Below are 23,464 nucleotides of genomic sequence, written 5' to 3'. Positions count from 1 at the left end.
GAAGAATTTGGGGGGGGGGGGGTAACTGCCTTCTCATTAAAAAGAGCACTAGAAATTCAGATTACCAGTCCAATGAATCCCCTCTGAAGTATATACAACCACCCTTTCTAGAGAAAACCTATATGCCTCTGGGACATAACTTACAACCGTTGCCCTAAGAGCTTTGAGGGGGGGGGGGGGGGCGTCTTCCTAAAAGACATAATTTCCGGACTCTTCAGCTACAATGAAAGGTTCATCAAAACACTTCGTAATATGAAAACTTTGTACTTATATTTAGGCTATATTAAAAACTTAGTATCTATTAAAAAATTAGGGTAATAGCTAATTATTCAGAGATATACTGCATCATTAGCTCTCCCAGACAATTTTATTCACGTCCTATTACTGTCACCAATCCAGTTTCTTATTTCATTCACATAACTAACCCAGACTTAATGCCTCAATTGAACTTATTTGAGGGCTTGGTAAATTTAGAATAATCCCAATATCCTCGGTTACGAAGAAGCGCAAGATAGCTCATTTTTCGCTCGATCCTGTTGATTTAAATGACAAGGATAATCCCAAGCCCGATGCTTTTAAATCTGGAACGTAAAAATCACTTTATTAACCGTTCTATGTCAGACAGGCACCAAAACTAGTTCTTTTCACTTACTAACATTATCAGGAACATCCTCTATTAGTCTTCGTTTTGGTATTTACAGCCGACATATAAGGAACATTTCTACTATACTTTGATGGTTGTTTTTGATATTAATCATCCAGACTAATCGTTGTTAATCCAGCCTTTTTAAGAATGTGGTCCCTTATTGTTGCTTACATTACATGGAATAAGTGTCCCAATCCGTCCAACTTCATTTTTATTGCTGAAAACTTTACGGGTTATTATCACATTTCAGCACTTCATCAGATGAATATTTGAACTTCGAACTATTCGAACTTCACTATTCGAACTTATTTGAACTTCACTATTCGAACCACACTGGAAGTATCAACTCTATTTACTTACTAACACTTACCCATCTATTCATTACATATTTCAGAGCTGTTATTCATAATCGACACAGATTCTTTGACGTTTCTGATGCAAAATGCTTCTTAATTCGATTGGTCCTTTCAATTTGAGTGGAAATATTTTGCATCAATTGTACTTGAATAGGAGTCCCAAGGATGAATCCAAGTTGATTCTGTTAGCTGAGAAATGTCAATAGCCATTGTCAGATTTGCAGTTCTTTAGCATCATTACAGCAATGGGACTGTCTGAGTGGACTTCACTGGTATCATTCGCTCTAACTTATTAACGCTACACGCCATCTATAGATTTCATGTTTTAGAATTGTTATTCAAATCCTAAATAAATGGGACAGTTCTTCTGTGCTTTGATGGTCGTTTCTAACATTTACAGGTAAGTAATCTGAACTGATCTGTAGAGAACCAGCCATACCAAAAAAATGAGTGATGTGATAGATGACTTTTCACTTGTACTACAATAGAATACAAAATCCCCGAATAGTTCTGTTGTCCTCAGTTCTGTTGTCTGAGAGATGACTAGGATCAGTGCCAAGCTTTTGGGCTTTAATATCTGCGCGGCTATCTGAACTGATCACCTTTTGGACTAAACTGGAACTATCACTTGCTAACACTATCAGAAACCCTCTTTATCGATTTTCGTCTCGTGGTCATTATTCACAACCAAGATAAACGGGATACTTCGACTGTGCAATAAGGGTCGCTCTTGAAACTAGTCTTTTAATCATCTAGACTTGTGAGCAAGCCTTTCAAAAATATCAGCAATGTGAGTTATTACTTTGTGATTAAACCATGCTGAAATATGTGTTCCTCAGGGATGCATCCAATTTGATTCTGTTAGCTGAGGACTGGTAACGATCATCATAAGATTTTTAGTGTTTTAAATCTTGAAGCGCACTTGCACGATCTGTTACGTTCGGGACTGAACTATCAGCTCTTATCACCTTTTGACACTATAATCGTTGCAGATGGTTTATTTCATATTCTAATTTCATCATTGATATGTGCTGCAAATATTTTGCAGAAAAATATTGTTAGAATTTAGAGGTGTTAGGTTTGGATATGAGCTTGTAAATGTCGAAATCTTATTTCATCTAACAATTCACTTCTCATTATTCCGGAGAAAATTTCAAAGTCGGTAATTACACATACTTGCATGTTTATAAAACATTATAAACATTAAAGCAGCATTGTTAAGCTAATTGTAGTCAACAAAGGGGTTGGAAATATTCGAAGACGTGAAATTCTTCATTAAATCAAATCGAAGGATTGTTCATCTATCCATATTTTTGGCCATAAGGAATCACCGAATTTGTTGTGAGGTAGTAGGTCCCAGAGGCACTGGAAAGAAAATGTTTTAAATTAGAAGTAATCAGTTTTTTACAAAATTGTAACTACTTAAGATATATATTAATTTAACTAACTTAAGGGGAACCCTATTGTAGTATATTGAATATATGCTCTGCGTGGCAAACTGGACTTAAGGTTTGCTTCTAGCAACTGTAAGGTTAGACAACAAGCATGCTTACTGTATATGTAGAAAATGCCTTGCAATTGAAAAGTCAATTCGACCCCTAACCCAAATCCTGTGCGTTATTAATGGCTCATTATCCCCTTTTTTCCCAGAGGAATGTTACAAAAGAATATTTTTCATTGACAATAAAAAAGATTCTTAGGTTCAAAAAATAAAAAGAAAGTTGGTAAATTTATCTAAGCCGGTAATTTGAGAGAATTGCTTTTCAAACGTTAAACTAGATTAAAAGGCAGTATAGACAAAGAGACACGTTCTTCAGAAGTTCTCTCTCTAAGAAACACCATATCTTTTACCCTTCTTCTCCCCTCTCTCCCCAAAAAAACAACAGAAATTACATTGTAGCACATAAATATTTGAAAATGAGAGATCACGAATATATAGCTAGTAATGTTATTTATATTTAAAATGAATTGTGGTAGACTTTTTGAGATAAATATTATTTTACATTTCTTTGATAATTTTATTTTACTCAAAGGGATACAAGCCGATTAACTGTATTTAAAATAATTATTACTAGATTATTAGGAGGGAAAGGACACTCTAACCTACCCAAAACGCAGTTTTTCCACCAATAAAAACCGCCATCTTCTTCATTTTCCACCATAAAAACTGCCTAAAATGTGTTCACCATCAAACACTAAGGTCGTGACACTTTCACACTTCTGAGAAGATTGGAAAAAAGCGTTTGATAAAGATGTTATCAGAAGAAGGATTAGCAGGGCAGTGTATGTTCAGTCACATTTGCATTCTCCTGATCTATATTGCCTCGATCTACATGAACCTCCCATTGAGTTTAACAAAGGTATTTGGCAATTATCCCAGAATCATGAAAATGACTGGCCTGACCTTTAGCTGTAAGAGTATTACGTTTTCGTGTTAAAGATATGCAACTGTAAAATGTTTACGTATGGAGCTGCTGGATAAGTACATTTTTTACATGGATAAAGGCTCAAAAGAGCTGTGGGATTTGAAACTGAAAACTATCAGATGTAATTATGAATACAAAAGAAGTGACATCACTTTATTCCCTCACTCATGAAACTCCAGTTACATATCTTGAATTTAACATAAGTTTTACGTAAAAGCACAGAAAAAAAAATGATCAGCTCTTTTTTCCAATAAAATTTTATGGGTGATGTGTTAGAAAAGTAATATTCTAAGAAGATATAATTGAGTCTTGTTGTCGAATACTGTTCTTTGACATTTTCTAATCTGTTTTTTTTTTTTTTTATGAATATTGCTAAAGTAGATGACTGGAGGTATAAAAAATTTTCTATTTAATATTAGAGAAAAATCAGTCCTTGTCCCTGCTTTGCTTAAAATTGAGTTAAGACATCCTTTGTTGCTCTATACTTTTATTTTAAAATTTCTTTGTGCGCAAAGTCTCATTCTATGGTCAATCAATCAATAGTTTATATTTATAAACTAAAATATTAATATAAAGCTTCAGGAAACAAACAAAGATCAAATACTCCAGTAGCTTTACTACTGGAAGGCAAAGTAAAAAGAGGAGCCTAAGGACAGTAGGTAAGAAAGAGAGAGGGAGGAATAGTGGAAGAGTGAAAGAGAAAAATTGGTTGTGAGAGAAAAAAGAGGGAGGCAGAGAGAGAAAATAAGAAAGACAAATATTAAGAAATCAGATAAAGAGAGAACGAGGCTGAGAAACAAAAAAAGATACTAAGTGAGAGCAACAGGGTCACAATGCAGAATTAACTTAACACAAAATAAAAGACGAAAGGCTCGTAGAAAAAAGTACCGAGCGAATTTTAAGAAAAAGTACCAAATCAACACTGGCTAGGAGAGAATTCTAAATTAAGACAGAACGTACGGCTTCCAAACTTAAAGCCGTCCAGAGGCATCCAAGAACGCCAATATGTAAGCTGATAGCTAAGAATATAATTAATCTGTTTACAATATCTAAATTAACGCTCATTTCAAACATTGTTTTTATGCACTGAATTTTTAAGTTTAAGAGTTACTCTGCAAACCTTAAAATTTTCAGTACCAACTTTGTGAAAATACTACAGGGGCATATGTTTCCTTATAACTTGGCGAATTTTTTTCTTTGAGAGCTAAAATTTTGCTGATTTAAAATGTTTGTCTAAATAGTGTCGTCTTTTCTGTCAAAAATGCAGTTTATTTTTTTTGCACATTATGCTAGAAAAAAAAAGCCAGTTATGTCCCTTTAGGAAAGATGTAAAATAAGAATTTTTTTAGGTTTAAATGTAAGGATGGTTTTAAACCTTTTTTCATGTTATTTGTCATTTTGTTTGTTTGACTCCAAAAATACAAATTTGTCCCGGCCGGGCTTAAGATAGTTTTTTTGCAATTAATATCTTGTCAATCAGGAAGCCCATTCCTTCTAAATTTGCAAATAACACATGTCTATTAAGTTAACGTAAAAGGTGAAACAGGAGAGATTTACGGGGCCAGGTACAATCTTTTCTACCATCAAAGGGGAAATCCAACGTTAGTAATAACTTTTGACTATTAATTTCAATTTTATTTTAAGATTTCTTAGCTTTAGTTTAATAAATTACTGGTTTTCTTTATTAATTCAATTACCCTTCGTTAACAATGATTAGTTTTAGTCAAAACCTTATTGAGACCAAAATTGGATCCTAAAGCCCACTACTGAGAAAAGTAAATATCGGCCATTTAAATTAACTATTACTATGCGCAGCAATAACAGCAGTTTTGAGCTTTGAAATTCAAATTCCATGAGATAATTTGGATATTTAAGTAATTATTCCGAATAAATAAGAATTACTCCTATTTATGCTTTGCTCTATCATTTGAAACTAGATTAATTATTCATCCCATTTTTTTTATCGTCCTTTATTGAGATCTCTCCTAAAAAAAAAAAACAACTAATATTGCAGTTTTAAAATAAATAAGAAATTTTTCTATCCATTTTTATGATTTCTAAATACAAGCATTTATATAACTGGTAATTTGATTTTACTTAAATTTGGATACTTATTGCGGGAAAAAAATTATCCGAAAATTTAACAATGAAATTCTTTGCCATGTTCGACGAAAACAATTTGATTAATTTTAAAAAAAGACATTGGATGTAAGATTAAATCAAGAGATTATTTGTTTCGTTTTCTTGCTCATAAGAAAAGGAAAAAAATTAAAGAGTTTTTATTATTCTTGAACATACGTACACGTACACGTAAAGCTATAAACATTTTTTACTCCAATACGTACACTATACTTACATTTAGATAGCATGAGAAGAATAAACAAATGGAAAAAAATATGTGCAGAGTCACTTAACAATCTATAAGATAATATTAGCTTTTCTTTTATTATCTTTCTTTTTTTCTCTTCCCAATATTAGCTATTCTTTTTCTTCTAGTGTTTGTTATGATTACACAAAAATCAGGCGAGTAAATATTATTGTTTCCGAGGGCCTGATATCTTAAGGAAGGGGGCATAACTCTAAAAAAGTGCTGAAAACACGTAAACTAAGAGGAAACTAGATCTATGTTGCATGGGCAACGTGAGGTGTTGTGGCAGCGTTTGTTCGGCTTCGCTGAGCAAAGTGTTGCGACAGCGACACTTTGCTTTTGGTTCCTCGTTTCGATTAAACGCTGAAGTTGTTAATATGTAAGGCTCTTAAAATAACAAGTCAACCCTACATGTCTTACCACTGGAACCAAATTGGTCTTACCATCAAATTCACCGAAAACAAATAATAGGTACACCAACTAGCAAAATTCACGAGCCCCTCACTGCCGAAGATGATTATGAGCTAACATCCGACTGTTGCTTAAAAATTCCCTATATGTCTCACAGTTGGTATCGGCCTATTTTTGGTTTCAGTGTGTACCTTACTACTGAAATAGTCAGCCCCTTTAAACTTTCAAACTGGTACATCTCGTGAAGGAATTTTTCTACCAAAAAATGGATGCCATATACTTTGATCAGCTCATCAAGAGCTATCGACTGCCGTTGAAAAAAAATCTAACTGTCTTAGTTCAAAAGTTGACTTTTTTGCCGTAGGCCAAGTTTCCAACGTCATCACTTAAGAAGGAGCAAAGGATAAACTCTAATTTCTTTAGTAATGAGAGAAATCTTAAAGTTTAAGAGGCACATCTGATACCATCTCTCTACTGCAATCACAAGTGCGAAAAACCGAATGATAAACTCAGCTGAAATCATGAACAGAAATGTGTAGAAACAATAGTGCTTTCGGACCCGTGGGAAAATGCCTGTTTTTTTTTTTCAGTAAATTTTTCTATTAACCACTCAAAGAAGACATATTGGCTGTGGGGCCGGGTAACTGCCGCATATATTTAACACTTATAGATTTTAGTCCATTTTCAATTTGAAACCGGTGCCTGCCTACTTGCCTGTTAGAACGGAGCTTTCCACTCGAAAGCAGAACCATGGTTTCATGACTTCTGATAGCATATCTGATTATGATTGCATAACTTCAGATAGTTTCCTCTGACACAGGCTATAAAACTCCGCTTCACTTCACACACTATAGGCTCTGGCTCAAGGACAAGCAAAAACTATCCTTTTTGGCCCCAGGCAGGAGTTCTACGAAGCTTTCCAAAATGCAGTCATATTCATCAATCCAGCCTAAGTTCCATATTTTCCGTAAGAACCGCAGAGGTTAGACCCTTACCACTTTCTAGGAATAGGCTGAAATCAGGTTGCTAGGAAAAAAAAGTACGACCAAACTTAAGTGTTGCTCTCGCAACACAATGAATGCAGTACTAATGGACAAATTTAGCAAATCTAGGTATTTTGGGAGGAAACGAGGGGTAGGGGGATCTCTGAACCGATGTGTCTTGCATGCGTTTTTTTTTGTGTAAGTGTTAGCTGCAAAATATTTGTAAAGTCGAAAAATTATGAAATCCTTCTCTTAACTTCTTGCATTATTTCAATAATTCATAGTTTTTTATTCTTATTTCCTAAAGAAATTCACCCCTCCCTCTCCCGGCGTATATTCATGCATTAAAGATAAGTAAATACCTAGGAAAGACATACTCATACTGCATTATTTACCTTCTAGGAGTATGTTGGCCCATGGGGATACAATTGTCATCTTGATTAGAGCAATTTCCACATGCACCACTTTTGAACGTGGGGTAATCAGGACATGGCACAGCTAAAAATCTCGTGGCGCTATTTATTGATTCTAAGAAATACAGATGAGCTCGCCGATGACTGCAACCAGCTAAAAAAGAAACGCAACATTTAAAATGAGTATAAATATTCCTTTTTCAGTAGTTTTAAACATTAGGTTATCAAAAAGTCGTAATGAGACTGTAATCCATTTAAAAGAGTTTTTTTTTGCCCGAAAAATAGACCAATCTAATATCCTCACTATCGCTCCTGAAATTTGTATTTGATTTTCAAAAATTATATCCAATAAAGAAAACTAAAATATGACCGCCGTCATACGTTAAGTCATGTTTGATATTTCCACACTCATGAAATAATTTCAAAAACAGCTTGCTAAGCTGTTCTCAAAGGGATGATCAGTGGGGCAATACCATCACGTTTTGACACTCCCGATATCAAGGCCATATCCAAGGGTTTGGGTGGTTTGACCCCCCCCCCCCTACTGCTCGTCTACCTAAATTTTCGTCTGACTCGTAAAAACGTAGCAAAAATGGATAATAAACAAATTTTTTATGCGTTTTTTGATTTTTTTTTTGTGAAACCCCTCCAAAAAATTCTTGTGCAACCCCCCCTAAAACAAGAGCTAAGAGCTCATATGGCACTTGTGACGAGGCGAGAAGAACTAAGAGCCAAGAGATCATTTGGTATGAGCTCTAACAAAATTCTATGAATCAATAAATTGATTTAAAAAGGAAAAATAAGAGGCTTAATGCCGGTCAGGATTTAAAATAAGAGCTCTGAGTCACGATGTCCTTCTAAATATCAAAATTCATTAAGATCCAATCACCCACTCGTAAGTTATAAATACCTAATTTTTTCTAATTTTTCCTCTCCCTTTAGCCCCAGATGGTCGAATCTGTGAAAACGACTTTATCAAGTCAAATTGTGCAGCTCCCTGACACGCCTACCAATTTTCATCGCCCTATTACGTCCAGAAGCACCGAACTCGCCAAAAAACTGAACCCCTCCCCCCAACTCCCCCAAAGAGAGCGAATCCAGTACGATTCTGTCAATCACGTATCAAGGACATTTGTTTATCCTATCCACCAAGCTTCATCCCGATTCCTCCACTCCAAGTGTTATTCCAAGATTTCCCCCTCCAACTCCCCCCAATGTCAAAAGATCTGATTGGGATTTGAAATAAGAGCTCTGAGACATGAATTCCTTCTAAAAATCAAATTTCATTAAGATCCGATAATCTATTCGTAAGATAAAAATACCCCAATTTTCACGTTTTCCAAGAATTCCGGTTTCCCCCTCCAACTCCCCCCAATGTCACAGGATCTGGTAGGAATTTAAAATTAGAACTTTAAAGCACAAGATCCTTCTAAATATCAAATTTCATTAAGATCTGGTCACCCTTTCGTAAGTTACGAATACCTCAATTTTCAAAATTACCCCCCCCCCCCCGTTCCACCAAAGAGAGCAGATCCGGTCCGGTTATGTCAGTCACGAATCTTAGACAGGTGTCTATTCTTCCCATCCAGTTTTATCCAGATCTCACCGCTTTAAGTATTTTCTAAGATTTCCGGTCCCCCCAACTACCCCCCCCCCCAATTACGCTTGATCCGGTTGAGATTTAAAATAAAAGATCTGAGTTACGAGGTCCTTCTAAATATGAAGTTTCATGAAGATCTGATCACTCCTTTGTAAGTTAAAAATACCTCATTTTTTCTTATTTTTCAGAATTAGCCCCCCCCCCAACAGGGCGGATCCGTTCCAATTATGTAAATCACGTATGTAAGACTTCTGCTCTTATTTTTCCAACCAAATTTCATCCCGGTCCCTCCAATCTAAGCGTTTTCCATGATTTTAGGTTCCCCACCCCAAACTTCCCCCAATGTCACCAGATCCAGTCAGGATTTAAAATAAGAGCTTTGAGACACGATATCCTTCTAAATATCAAATTTCATTGAGATCCGATCACCCGTTCGTAAGTTAAAAATACCTCATTTTTTCTAATTTTTCAGAATTACCCCCCCCCCCCCCCCAACTACCCCGAAGAGAGCAGATCCGTTCCGGTTATGTCAATCATGTATCTAGGACTTGTGCTTAATATTCCCACCAAGTTTCATCCCGATCCCTCCACTCTAAGTTTTTTCCAAGTTTTAGGTTTCCCCCTTCCAACTCCCCCCAATGTCACCAGATCTGGTCGGGATTTAAAATAAGAGCTCTAAGACACCATATCCTTCTAAATATCAAATTTCATTGAGATCCGATCACCCGTTCGTAAGTTAAAAATACCTCATTTTTTTAATTTTTCAGAATTACCCTCCCCCCAACCACCCCAAAGAGAGCGGATCCGTTCCGGTTATGTCAATCATGTATCTAGGACTTGTGCTTATTTTTCCCACCAAGTTTCATCCCGATCCCTCCACTCTAAGTGTTTTCCAAGATTTTAGGTTTCCCCCTCCCATATCCCCCCCCCCATTGTCACCAGATCCGGTCGGGATTTAAAATAACAGCTCTGAGACACGATATCCTTCCAAACATCAAATTTCATTAAGATCTGATCAACAGTTCGTAAGTTAAAAATACTTCAATTTTTCTATTTTTTCCGAATTAACCGGCCCCCACTCGCCCCCAGATGGTCAAATTGGGAAAACGACTATTTCTAATTTAAGCTGGTCCCGTCCCTGATACGCCTGCGAAATTTCATCGTCCTAGCTTACCTGAAAATGTCTAAAGTAGCAAAGCCGGGACCGACAGACCGACAGAATTGGTGATTGCTATATGTCACTTAGTAGCGGGTGTCAAGTTTTAAAAAAAAAGAAATATGGCTACAAAATCAGCATAAAAATAAGTTAAAATCATTTGGTACCAAGCAAATTAAGAAGGTATGGCTTTCTTTTAAAGTTTTAGTTGTCTTTGGGAGTCACCAGACTGTTACTGTTTGAATTTTCATGGACGGAAATCGCTGTCAATTTAAGTATTTTTACCTATTTTGTTTTCGCAATTTAACGAGGTAACACGTTGTCATAAATTTTGAAGAAAACAATAATAAAGTCAAAAATTAAGAAAATATATAGTTTTGAAAAATAAATCTTAGAAATCAGTATTACCCGCGTATTTCAGCGGAATTTTCAGTGTGTTAGGTGTGAGTATACCAAAGATATACCCAGGATGCACAAAATTTTTTATTTTGATGCCCTTGATACTTTTTTTTGCTTAGTTTATTGGCATTTATTCAAGTTTCCCCCCTGATACACATTTCTTTTATTTTTCAGTGTACTAATTTATTTAACTGTTTGTTGGTATATGCATGATTTGAAAGTTGCACTGTCATTCAAGTAACCGCTATTTGTGTTGCGGAGCAACACTACTGCTTTCGTAGTTTTTTTTTGTTTTTTTTTTTTTCACCGTGATCAGCGACCTGTAGCTCCGAAGTGGTAAGAGTTAAAAATTTGAGATTTTTCAGAGGGAAGGGAAACGTGAAACAGAGTAAAAAAGTTCCAGAGAAGTTCCTAAAATTTCTAACAGTTTTCCATAAAAAAAAATAAACGTTTTTTTTCTTAGAAACTGTGCGTTCGATGTTTGGCGTCAAGTTAAGACGACCCTAGCTTCGGAAATAAACTTGTTAGAAATACAGTTATGCTGAACTCATGTAGAACTTTCATTTGTCTCTTCGAGAACCGGAGCACAAAATTCCGTAGCTCTTACAGATTTCCCGGAAATAATTCCGGAAAAGTCCATCTCGTTCCGATTTTTTTTGGAATTTTCTCAAATTTTCGATTCTGATGTTTCTTATATTTTTATCGAGTAGTGCTATGAAAAGTATGCAAGAAGAAGTGAAGTGTTCTATATACCAAGTTGCTTCGTTCTCTAAGAAATAATTTCCGAAGTTTCGACGTTCTAGAGGTAACTTCTGTTCTGGACCAGCTAGAATTTTTTTTCCAATGCGGTTCGACAGGTCTCGATCTCCTAACAACTGGAGCTTATAATAGTTTATCCGAAATAAAATTTCTTCTTTGGGTTTTTCTATTCGGAAGTTTTGTCATGCCCTCGGGGCAATTTAAATTTTTTGGTGAATTTGGTTTGTTTTATATTTTCCTAGTTTAGACCATCAAAAGTTAAGCAGAAAACTATAAGACGTTATTTCCGTATCTCTTTCAGATTTCCCGGAAATAGCAACTGTGTCCCGTAGGGCACAGTTGCACGTGTTGCTCTGCAACTGTGCCCTAAGGAACAGGGCACAGTTGCTGCAACACTTCCCGTTGCACAGGCAACGGAGGTCTAGTTCAACTTGGAAAAGACAATTTGCCGCACGGAAAAATCCTCGATTAAGTCACCAGCCTAATCTGGTACACACGCCCAGCCGTTTAAACTTGGTATAAAACCAATAAGGAACCTCAGAATATGCATTATTTATCTTCTTATTATTATATACTTTTTAAAAGCCTTGTCAACGAAGCAAATAAAACGGCAGAATTTTCGCCTCTGCAATCTTTAGCAAATATTTTAAAACATGGCAACTGTACGAATATCTTTAAAGGATACCCCGAAACAGGGAAGTTGCATAAATATTTTTATGTATTTTAATAAGGGACTATAATAGAGAAATTTTGTTCAAAGAAAGTTATTAAATATTTTGGAACTTCCGTATTATATGGTATACACTCGAGAAATGAAGTTTGTTTAATGATAATGAAAAATACCGAAATCTGATGGAAATAAAATACCTTGGCAACAAAATTATGAAAACTACAACACAGAATTACGGTTGAGGGGGGATCACCCAGAACGCATTATATTAAATACTAACCCAATCAAATTACCATCTTTATATATTAAATATTTAATAAAAAATATACCAATAGTGTAGGTTTCAACTGGGCTTAAGCTAATTTTCTTTGGATTTTGGATCTTTGGATTTGTATTTTGTCGGCAAAAAAGGTTATTTGTCTAATCTGTCGATCCACATTCTCGAGTGTGTGCCATAAAATACGGAAATACTGATATTTCATTATAATAGTCGAATGTGCATTATGCTAATTTTCTGCCAAGAAATTGTACTTTACTACCACACTTCTTTGGATTTTCGTGTTCCACCACCCGTGTTGACCAGAATCCAAACTTTACAATGACAGGGTAAAACTAATTTCCCAGATCTGAACCCGAAAATTGGCTATTTGGTTTATCAAAATGTTCGTGATAACGAACTGTAGTAAGGAGCGACTCGGCTCAATAGTAACCGAAACTCTAAAAAATGGACTTTGATACCAATAGTTACATAAAAAAATCGAATTTTAATGCTGATTTTAAATATATAAATTTCATCAAGTTTAGTCTTACCCATCAAAAGTTAGGTGCCTTACAAAATTTGCCTTGTTTTAGAAAATAGGGGGATAACACCTTCTAAAAGTCATTTTTTATTGTTTGAAAGAGTAGAGTTGTCACAAAGAGTCAAACTCTAGCGTAAAGAGCGAGGCGTCGAGGAAGGGACAACTCCTTTCATATACGGAATAATTTCTGTTCGTTTTAAGTTTTAATGTCGCTCCTTACTTGCAGTTAAAAAAAACTTTTTTTTTTATTTTAATTTTTCTGAAGTCGATTTAATTAACTGTATAGTAATACATAGTACAGCAATCAATATCTATTACGCAATCAATTATCTGAAAATCCATAATCATAAAGATAATACAAATATTCTAAATTCAAACAGCTAATTTGACAGTACACTATTTATTACTTTTTTCTAACCCCTCCCTTCAAAAGAGATGACAAGAACAATAATGAGCTACACTAAAGAACAAAGCTCAGAAAGTGCTAGATAAAAGTGAAAAATTTTACCGTTATATCAATTGTCAATCAAAAGTCTAAATACTCAAATGACTTTGCCAAAAATACAGTGCCTTATTTTTTTTCGTTTGTCATTTTTCTATTTCCCATGCTTGCCTACAATCATTTTAACTCTCTGGGTGACACTTCTCTTCAACTAGGGACCATCTCTATTCATCTATATTTGTATAATATTTTAAGAAGGTTATGAGGGATTTTCTAGTATGGACATTATAAAGACCTTTCCTTTTAAAGAAACGTGTCTTCTCGTTAATGTGATTTGGCTTATTTTATTCTTTTGTCATTTTGCTATTATCCCATACTTGCATATAAGCTTTCTAATTCCATTGGTGAAACTTTACTAAATAGAGACCATCCCTATTCACCTATATTTGAAGAATATTTTAAGATGGTGATGGGGGATATTCTAGTTTGGATATTATAAAGTCCCCCCCCCTTTAAGATGCGTGTCCTATTGTTAATGTGACTTGGCAAAAAAAATGGTTGACAGACACAAATTATTGTCTATCACTCAGATAAGTCTCGTAAGTTAATTCTTGTCCGGTATTTAGGTATGGTTGAATAGTCGATCCAAATCCTAAAATGCACCTTTTCAGAATGTGGACTTATTTATTCTTTTGCTCTAAATTTTTATTTAAAATAATATTACTGTATATCTCACTAAAAGCAATTTTTTAGTTTGTAAAATCCCACATGAAGACTGTTTAAGGATTTTTTTTTAACAGGAGGGAGGTTTTTTTAAAATATTTTCAGAGAAACGAAATACAAAAATGAAAACCGTATTTTGGCATTTTGACACTGGTTTCAACGAACAATTAATATTGGAATAATGCTTTAAATAATTGCAAAAAAGATATGTCTTTATATGTCTTGTTTTCTCTTTGTCAGCTAAATTTTACGCGTGGAGATGTTAAGGGTAATTGTCCGGGGTAAATTTACACCATGATTGAATTGTTCAGAAGATATATCTATGGTGAGGTTGATATTTCCTCCAGATTCCCTGATAGAAAAACTGCATTTTCTTGTTTGTCTAGATTTTTTTTTTTAACAGGTTGGCTATTTTTTTCTCGAAAAATAATGAATATGATTAGCTACCACATATCCGCCAATAAAATAACCTAGCAGATTTGAAGCCCACTTTTTAACACAGGGGTATAGGTCAGTAGTATTTCTCTTTGATGGTGGTTTTAGGAAATGGTACTGCCCCTAAAATTAAGTAAAGCTTCTGTATTTTTTTGTGATTTTTGCACATTAGTTTTTAGACTACATAGTAGTTAAGACTTTTTTTTTAATATACGGTGGGGTGTTAAGTGGAGTAGAGTTGTTTAAGCTGAAGCTGAGATATGCGTGTGACTGGAAAGTTGCGTAGACAGGTAGTTAAAGGGTGGGAAATTGGGAGGGGCATATTTGTGGATGAGCTGCTGAGAAGAAGATACATTGGTAAGTAGCTGTGCAGTGAGGAGTTGAGTTGGAGCCAGTGATTTTACTTTCGCTCCTACGACCTCCCAACATCGAAAAATTTGTTTTGTATATAGGCGGGACAAACACGGCCAAAGAAAAGGCTAAGATACATATTATAAGAAAATTAATTTAAGGATGACTACATTAGGAAGTTGAATTTGGATAAAGCCGAATTCAAACAGGTTTAGCCTACAGCTTAAGCAAGGGGTTTTCCCCATCAGTTGTAAATAGATTCAACTACATCTTAAAATAAACCAGTTTTTAAATCCTTACTTTGACCTTATAAGTTCAAGTCGTATAATACTTGTGATAAAGTTCGCATTTCTGAACAAGTTTTTTGAAAAAAATAAAATAAAGATTAAAGATTAAATTACGATAGTGTTGATATTACCTGGCTAAACTTGGCAATGCTATTCACAAAGAATTCTATAGGCGGGTTTTTACAAAGAAAAATTTCAGGGGGGAGTAGAACTAAAAGATTAAAATTGACGTGAACTACATCAATATATAGTAAATCATTATTCTTATAATTATAAAAACGATTTCAATAATTGGTGATCCTATACAAAGTCTTAGAATACCAGTGGGGGGGGGGGCATGAGCTTGCCAATCTGTCTTCCACCAGCATGCCTGGCCGTTAATGTAATTTAGCTTTTGATTATTCAAAATTTCTCAAATCTTATATACTAATTAATTTAATAAGCTAGTCTAATTAAGATCTAATTAAGATGCAGCGCCGAATTTGATACTAGAGGCAAACGTATAAGCAGGATGGGAATCAAGTCCCCCCACCATTTTTTTTAACCAAGAATAAGATATTGGAAGCTACAGTGATGACAGTGGTCAAACATGGCTCTGAAGCATGGGCGCTCCGAAAAGCAAATGAAAATTTACTAGATGTTTTCCAGAGAAATTGCCTACGGATTGTTCTGGGTACCCGGCTGACTGACCGTATTTCAAACAGTAGATTGTACGAAAAATGTGGTTCAATCCCGCTTTCTAGGGCTATAATGAAGGAAAGGTTGAGATGGCTAGGCCACGTTCTACGGATGAAGGATGACAGATTACCGAAGATTGTCCTTTTTGGCCAACCGTCTGGGGCTACACGAAAAGCAGGTCGTCCTTGTCTGGGTCGGGAGGATGTCATAAATAAAGATTTAAAGGAAATGGGAACTTCCTGGGAGGATGTAAAGAGGGAGGCTTTAAATAGATTAGGTTGGAGGAGGAGCGTGCGTAGCTGTGTTGGCCTCAGGTGGCTTGGTGCTGCAGTGAGTTATTATTATTAGTAGTAGTAGTAGTAATAGTTATTAGGGGAAATAATAATAACAACATAATAATTGATGCAAATAAATTAGGAGTATTTACTTCCCTTTTACATACACCTAACGAATAATGTGAGTAACCTAAGAATTTTCGTCGTAAAAATAAGCAATGAAATTAATACATTTAACGCGTCGGTTAAAGGCGATACCATCTCTCTTTTTTTCTTTTGATAGTGTGGTTGTTGGTTTCTTCTTAAGTTTTGGCTGCATGTTGCTGATTGCAGTTTGCTAATCCTGGCAATTCCAATCCCCCACACTTAGGATATTTTCTCAAATTAGCGTAAGTTCGTCTCTCCTGCCCAGCTGTCTCTTCTTCAACTGTCCCAACTTTCTCACCCATTCTGGTGCCGATTCTGGTGCTGGTGCCGAGAGGTTCAAGGACGGTCTATTGCTTTTATTGTGCATGACTCCAACATTCCCTTAAATTGACCCCTAAATTAATATGATACTTTTGTCTGTTTTGTTTTCTAGTTTGATTTATTGTTTTATTCACCCTGTTTTGTTAATACCAAAACATTTATTTTTTTCCACATTTTTTTTTGTTTTTTTTCTTCGTTTTTTTTTTTATTTAGTGACTAGACAGATAGAATATCCAGTTTTCAGCAGACTAAAAGTTATATTCTAGCTAAAAGAGTGGCAGCATAGAAAAACAGAGGATTTACTAATAAATAAAAGTTGTGATTCAAACACTTTTGATCATTTCACTGGCCTAATATTTACCAAAAAGAACCAATCAGGCTCAACATGTTCTGAGTTAATTGCATCGGCAAAAACTGCATATTCTTATTTGTCTAGAATTTTTCTTTTTTTTATTTAGTGACTAGACAAAAATAATAACAAACCCCAAAAAAATACAACCCTTAAATTAATATGATACTTTCCTCTGTTTTTTTTTCAAGTTTGATTTATTGTTTCATTCACCCTGTTTTGTTAATATGAAAACATTTATTTTTTTCCACAAAATTTTTTGTTTCTTATCACTTGTATTAAACTTGTGTGTTTTAATGTTGCTTCTCTTAACTTACTTTTTGCTTCAAGTTTTTATTCATGCATTATATGACCTGAAACGCAATCTCGGTATTAAAGTCCCTCTTTTTCTTGATTTTTTAAAGATTTTCTTAAGATCATAGCTGGAAGGGAAATAAAATTACTCACGAAACTGGTGATCACGCATAACTTTTCAGGGCCAAAATTATTGTGCATTTTTCCTTAGAGATGAGTAATACAAAGTTGCGATAATATTTTTCGCAAACATATGATCTGCAAGTTTTGACATCCGGGTAACAACAACTTTTCAAAAAGTGACCACTTTCTTTTATTAGAAGTTTTAGTTCATCTATTTTTGCCATTTAAAATGATTAAAGAAAGCGCTTGGAGTATCGTTGATTCAAACGTTTATTTTTAAAATTCCAAATTTGAAAGGAATCGTAAAGAATGAGCTCAGGAAAGACCCACCTAAGTGTGGTCAAATGTTGCTGTGTAGTAATTTTGACTTTTTTTGCTAATAACTACAAGTACCAATGAGAACTCACTGCGGCACCAAGTCATCTGATGCCAACACAGTTACATATGCTCGTCCATCCCAGTCTCTTTACCTCTTTACCAGCTTCTCTCTTTACCCTCAAAAGAGGTTGTAATTTCCTTTACATCCGTGTTAACGACCTCTTCAATACGACACGATGCAATATTTTATCAATAAACACAATTATAACTCTTTACTTTATAAATCTACTTCACTGATGGAAAAACATACAATTTGTTGGCATGCAGTAGTAAAAATTAACAATTTTCTAAATACACAAAAAAACAACACAATTAATAACTAACAAAAAGAAAAAAACATCACAAAAATAAAAAAAAGTTGAAAAAATTAATCTACCTTACAATACCCACCCCCCAAACAAATATATATATATATATATATATATATATATATATATATATATATATATATATTATATATATATATATATATATATATATATATATATATATATTATATATATATATATATATATATATATATATATATATATATATATATATATATATATATATATATAAATATATATATATATAAACTTTCAAAATGACCACAGGAGTATGTTTTGAAATCACCAATTTAAAATCTAAAAATATAATTAAAATATATTTTGTAGTTTATCTCTACAAGCTGAACGTAAAATGTGGTTTTATTCGAATTTTTAGGGCAATAATGAGAAAAATATCGAGATGGCTAGGACATGTTTTGCAAAAAAGATCGTCCTTTTCGTCCTTTTTGGCCATCTATCTAGGGCCAAAGGAAAGGTGATTTATATATATTATATATATATATATATATATATATATATATATATATATATATATATATATATATATATATATATATATATACATATATATATATATATATATATATATATATATATATATATATATATATATATATATATATATATATATATATATATATATATATATATATATATATATATATATATATATATATATATATATATATATATATATATATATATATATGGATATACCTCCCAACAGCCCTACTACCTCACTACCACCCATCCACCCAATCATCCTTACCATCCCCAACCAGCCAGACCTCCCTACCCCTTCCTATCTCCTCACAAAAATACAAATTCAACCATTCTTTTTTAAATAATCTTTTAACTCTCTCTTAAACTCTAGAAGGTACTCAGCCACCCTGATGCTCACTGGTAGAGAATTCCAGACTGCAGTTAATTCCAATTCTTCCATACCAATTCAAGGTAAATCACCTTTTCCTTTGGCCCTAGATAGATGGCCAAAAAGGACGAAAAGGACGATCTTTTTTGCAAAACATGTCCTAGCCATCTCGATATTTTTCTCATTATTGCCCTAAAAATTTGAATAAAACCACATTTTACGTTCAGCTTGTAGAGATAAACTACAAAATATATTTTAATTATATTTTTAGATTTTAAATTGATGATTTCAAAACATACTCCTGTGGTCATTTCGAAAGTTTTATAAGAATTTTTCCATTCTATAAAGTTATGCGTAAAAACTGTGAAAGTTTGTATGTTAGCCTATTTTTTTCTTTTGTTTAGAATTACCTTATACATAGATTTATACTATGTTTTCATTATAGTATTAATTACTTTTCAATTTTAATTTTGAATTTAATCTAACCTTTTAGCGCCAGTTTCAAATGTAGAGTTAGAAACCTCTTAAAAGATAATGAAAACCTCTCTTAAAAACCTCTTCGCAAAACTTCGGTGCATTTTTTGAAGTTTCTATTGTAACAAAAACATTTCTGATAAGCCTATTTAAAATTTGATAATTCTTGGCTGAAAGTTATAAACTGAATCCAAAATACAACTACAAGTTTTTTTCTTTTCACTAAACATTGCCATGTCCGTGAGATTTCAAAACCTTAATATTATCCCTGTAATTGACACTAACTCTTGCATTAACACCATCTATACATTAGGTTAAGTGTTTGAACTGGCCTGCCTGCATAATAAAAAAAAAACAAAAAAATTGGCAAGACCTATTTTCAAGTATAAAGCAAAATAGGGAATTTAACACTACGGAAGCAACTTGGCAACTAACCTCGGCAACTTGGCAACCTTGGCGACTAACTAGAAGAAAACTACAATGTAAATGGAGAAAATTAATAAAAGGAGGAGTGTGGGGCCACACGATGGGCAGTTACTTGTTCCAGGTAATTGAGTTTCAGTTATCTAGTGATTTAGTAATCACATATCATATCCAAAATAATCACATATCTAAATAGTCACCGACGAATAGTCACAGAAAATAGTCACATATCTTTGGCCTACTTTGTGATTCATTTTGTAGCCATCTCATTTGTTAGGAATATTTAGACTTAGAATTTGGTAGGAAATAACTGAGCATTTTTTAAAACATTTTTCATCTCTAGAAAATCCTCCTATTTGACGGAAGCCGGTTTATTTTTCAGTTCTGCTAAATGTCTTTTTATCTTCCCTTAATTCTTGTGTTTTCTCGTCGCTTCGATGAATCTGGTCTCAAAATGAATTCCAGAGTTTATTTCTGAATGGAAAAGATGCCACATAGAAAAAGAAGGGCTATTTGTGAAGAATCTTGTGACCCGGAAACTATTTAAACTCTTTAATGGCTTAGTATTTCCCAAAGAAGAGCAAACTAGGTGAAATTCAAATTCATTGGTTAAAATTCATTCTTTGATATGAAATTCATTGGTTATAAGCCAACTTGGTTGTAAAAAGCTGGACTAAATGACTCTCAAGACATAAAAATGATGTGATTGGCGTACAAAAGTCAGTCACAGATGAAAACCAATGAAATCAAGGGACATTAGTCACTAAGGAATTATAGAGAGTAATCTCTCTTTCTCTCTAAGCAAAAGAGGGCCTATTTGTGAAGAATCTTGTGACCCAGAAACTATTTAAACTCTTTAATGGCTTAGTATTTCCCAAAGAAGAGCAAACTAGGTGAAATTCAAATTCTTTGGTTAAAATTCATTCTTTGATATGAAATTCATTGGTTATAAGCCAACTTGGTTTTAAAAAGCTGTGGACTAAATGACTCTCAAGACATAAAAAATTATGTGATTGGCGTACGAAAGTCAGTCACAGATGAAAATCAATGAAATCAAGGCACATTAGTCACTAAGGAATTATAGAGAGTAATCTCTCTTTCTCTCTAAGGTTTGTAAAGTATATTCATTTGTAAGGAAAAGTAGCACAAGTTTTATTAGAGACGTGGATCGAGAGAGCACATTCACTATAACAGCCGAAATTCCTGTAAATTACATAAAAAAATACTCTTACTATTTAAACTCTTTAATGGCTTAGTATTTCCCAAAGAAGAGCAAACTCAAGTGTTTTTCAAACTCAAGTGAGAGCAAACTCAAGAGCTATGACCCATTTTTTTTTTTACAATAGAAAAAAGTTATTTTTTACAATTGTTTTTACAAAGTTATTTTTCACAGTTTTTTACAATTGAAAGGAAAAATAGGAAGATGAGTCTGCGAAACAGCTAAATTACTGGAAGCTACAGTGATGACATTTATCAAGTATGGTTCTGAAGTGTGGGTGCTAAGAAAGACGGAGGAGGATTTCTATTAGACATTTTCCAAAGAAATTGTCTACGGATTGCTTCGGGTACCCGATTGACTGACCGTATTTCAAAAAGGAAGCTGTGTGAAAATATGGTCCCATCCCGCTTTCAAGGGCTGTAATGAGGGACAGGTTGACATGGCTATGACACTATCTGCAGATGCTGGATAACATACTGTAAAGATCATCTTCGGCGGATGACCCTCTACGGCCAAATGAAAGGGAGGTGGTCTCCGTGGCAATTCCAGGCAAAGCTGATATAATATGAACAATCTCAGTCATTCATTTGCCTGCAGTTCCTTCGGACATGGTCGGTTATGAATATTTGAATCTTTTTGTCGTCTACAATTACCTTCCAAATGGCTCAAAGAACTGATAGACTATTTGAATTTGGCTATCTCTAAGTAAAGGTAGCCTATATAACTTAACAGCACGGCTTTAATCGGATTAACATTGAATATATCAAGATGGAGGAGGAGCGTCTGTAGTTGTGTTGGTTTTTACGCGGCTTGGTGCTGCAGTGAGTTGTTTGTAGTAAAAGTAGCAGTAATAGCAGCAATATTATGGAGAAAACAATAAAACCAGAAGATCGGGAACGAAGCTTAGACTCAAAAATCCCCGTTGGTACAGGAACATATTAGAAATTTGTTTTACTTTATTTATGCTTGCGTTCTTTGTAGATCCAGACGTCAGCCATCTCGATATTTTTCTCATTATTGCCCTAAAAATTCGAATAAAACCACATTTTACGTTCAGCTTGTAGAGATAAACTACAAAATATATTTTAATTATATTTTTAGATTTTAAATTGGTGATTTCAAAACATACTCCTGTGGTCATTTTGAAAGTTTCCTTTCAAAATGACCTCCCTAAGCATTCAAAGAACTACAAATGATGGTCAACTCTCATCTGTCGAGACCTAGTGCCAGCTTTTTGGAAAACCGGAGTCAGTTCCCGATAGCCATTAATATATGCAAACAACGGTCTAAGTTTGTAACTTGCAGCGCCTCCCACGGGGACTTCAGGGGAGTAAGTCGTCCCCAAAGACATAGTTACTAGGTTTTTCGACTATCGTGAATAAAATGGCTATCTCAGAATTTTGATCCGGTGACTCGGGTGGAAAAATGATCTTAGGAGGGGCCTAGGTGCCCTCCAATTTTTTTGATCGCTTAAAAAGGCACTAGAACTTCTAATTTCCACAAGATGAGCCCTCTCGAAACATTCTAGGACCACTTAGTCGATACGATCACCGCTGGGGAAAAAAAACAAAAAAAAAAAACAACAAATAAACACGCATTCGTTATCTGTCTTCTGGCAAAAATGAGAAATTCCACATTTTTGTAGATAGGAGCTTGAAACTTCTACAATAGGGTTCTCTGATACACTGAATCTGATTGTGTAATTTTCGTTATGATTTTATTACTTTTAGGGGGTGTTTCCCCTATTTTCTAAAATAAGGCAAATTTTCTCAGGCTCGTAACTTTTGATGGGTAAGACTAAATTTGATGAAACTTATATATTTAACAACAGCATTAAAATACAATTCTTTTGATGAAACTACTTGTAACAAAATTCCGTTTTTTAGAGTTTCGATTATAATTGAGCCGGGTCGCTCCTTACTACAGTTACTAACTACTTACCACGAACTGTTTGATTAGTTTTTTGCTACTCACTATTCTGAATCTTCTATAGGAATGCGGTCTTCTTTAGTAGACGCGGGATACACATGAGATGAGATTTGTTTCAAAAGGACGGGGGCAACTTGAGCAAAAAATCCTTGAAAATATCTTAAAAATCCTTAGATCCGGCTATAATATTTGGCAATATCGACAAAATCTGGCTACAATTACCCCATGTATAAAGACCATATCAACATGATAAGGAAGAAATAGTATTTTCTTAACTTAAAAAAAAAAGAAAAAGTTAGGAGATCCGTTAGTCGGATTTCATTTCCAGAAGAAAAGATTTCACTTTCTCCTCTAAAAACATATTAGCCTCGATGTCAGACTAGATACGTAATTAAATAAAAAAACTTTTTTTTAACTGAAAGTTAAAAA

At 34.2% G+C, this 23,464-nt stretch overlaps 1 protein-coding gene across 1 annotated transcript in view; it reads right to left on the bottom strand.

Moving 5' to 3' along the window:
* Positions 1-248: 248 nt before the first annotated feature.
* LOC136036505 (lipase member I-like) overlaps positions 249-23,464 on the bottom strand; it is a 102,316-nt gene continuing 79,100 nt past the window's right edge. Inside the window, exons 6-7 of the mRNA XM_065718794.1 lie at positions 7,586-7,757; positions 249-2,367 (exon numbers count right to left, since the gene is read on the bottom strand). Coding sequence (XP_065574866.1) covers positions 2,304-2,367; positions 7,586-7,757 — 236 coding nt within the window. The 3' untranslated portion in view covers positions 249-2,303. The remainder of the gene's footprint in view (positions 2,368-7,585; positions 7,758-23,464) is intronic.

The sequence above is a fragment of the Artemia franciscana genome, chromosome 15, assembly GCF_032884065.1.
Source record: "Artemia franciscana chromosome 15, ASM3288406v1, whole genome shotgun sequence".
NCBI lineage: Eukaryota > Metazoa > Arthropoda > Branchiopoda > Anostraca > Artemiidae > Artemia > Artemia franciscana.
Note: the sequence above shows the minus strand (reverse complement) of the source record. Positions and strands in the feature narration are given on the sequence as shown.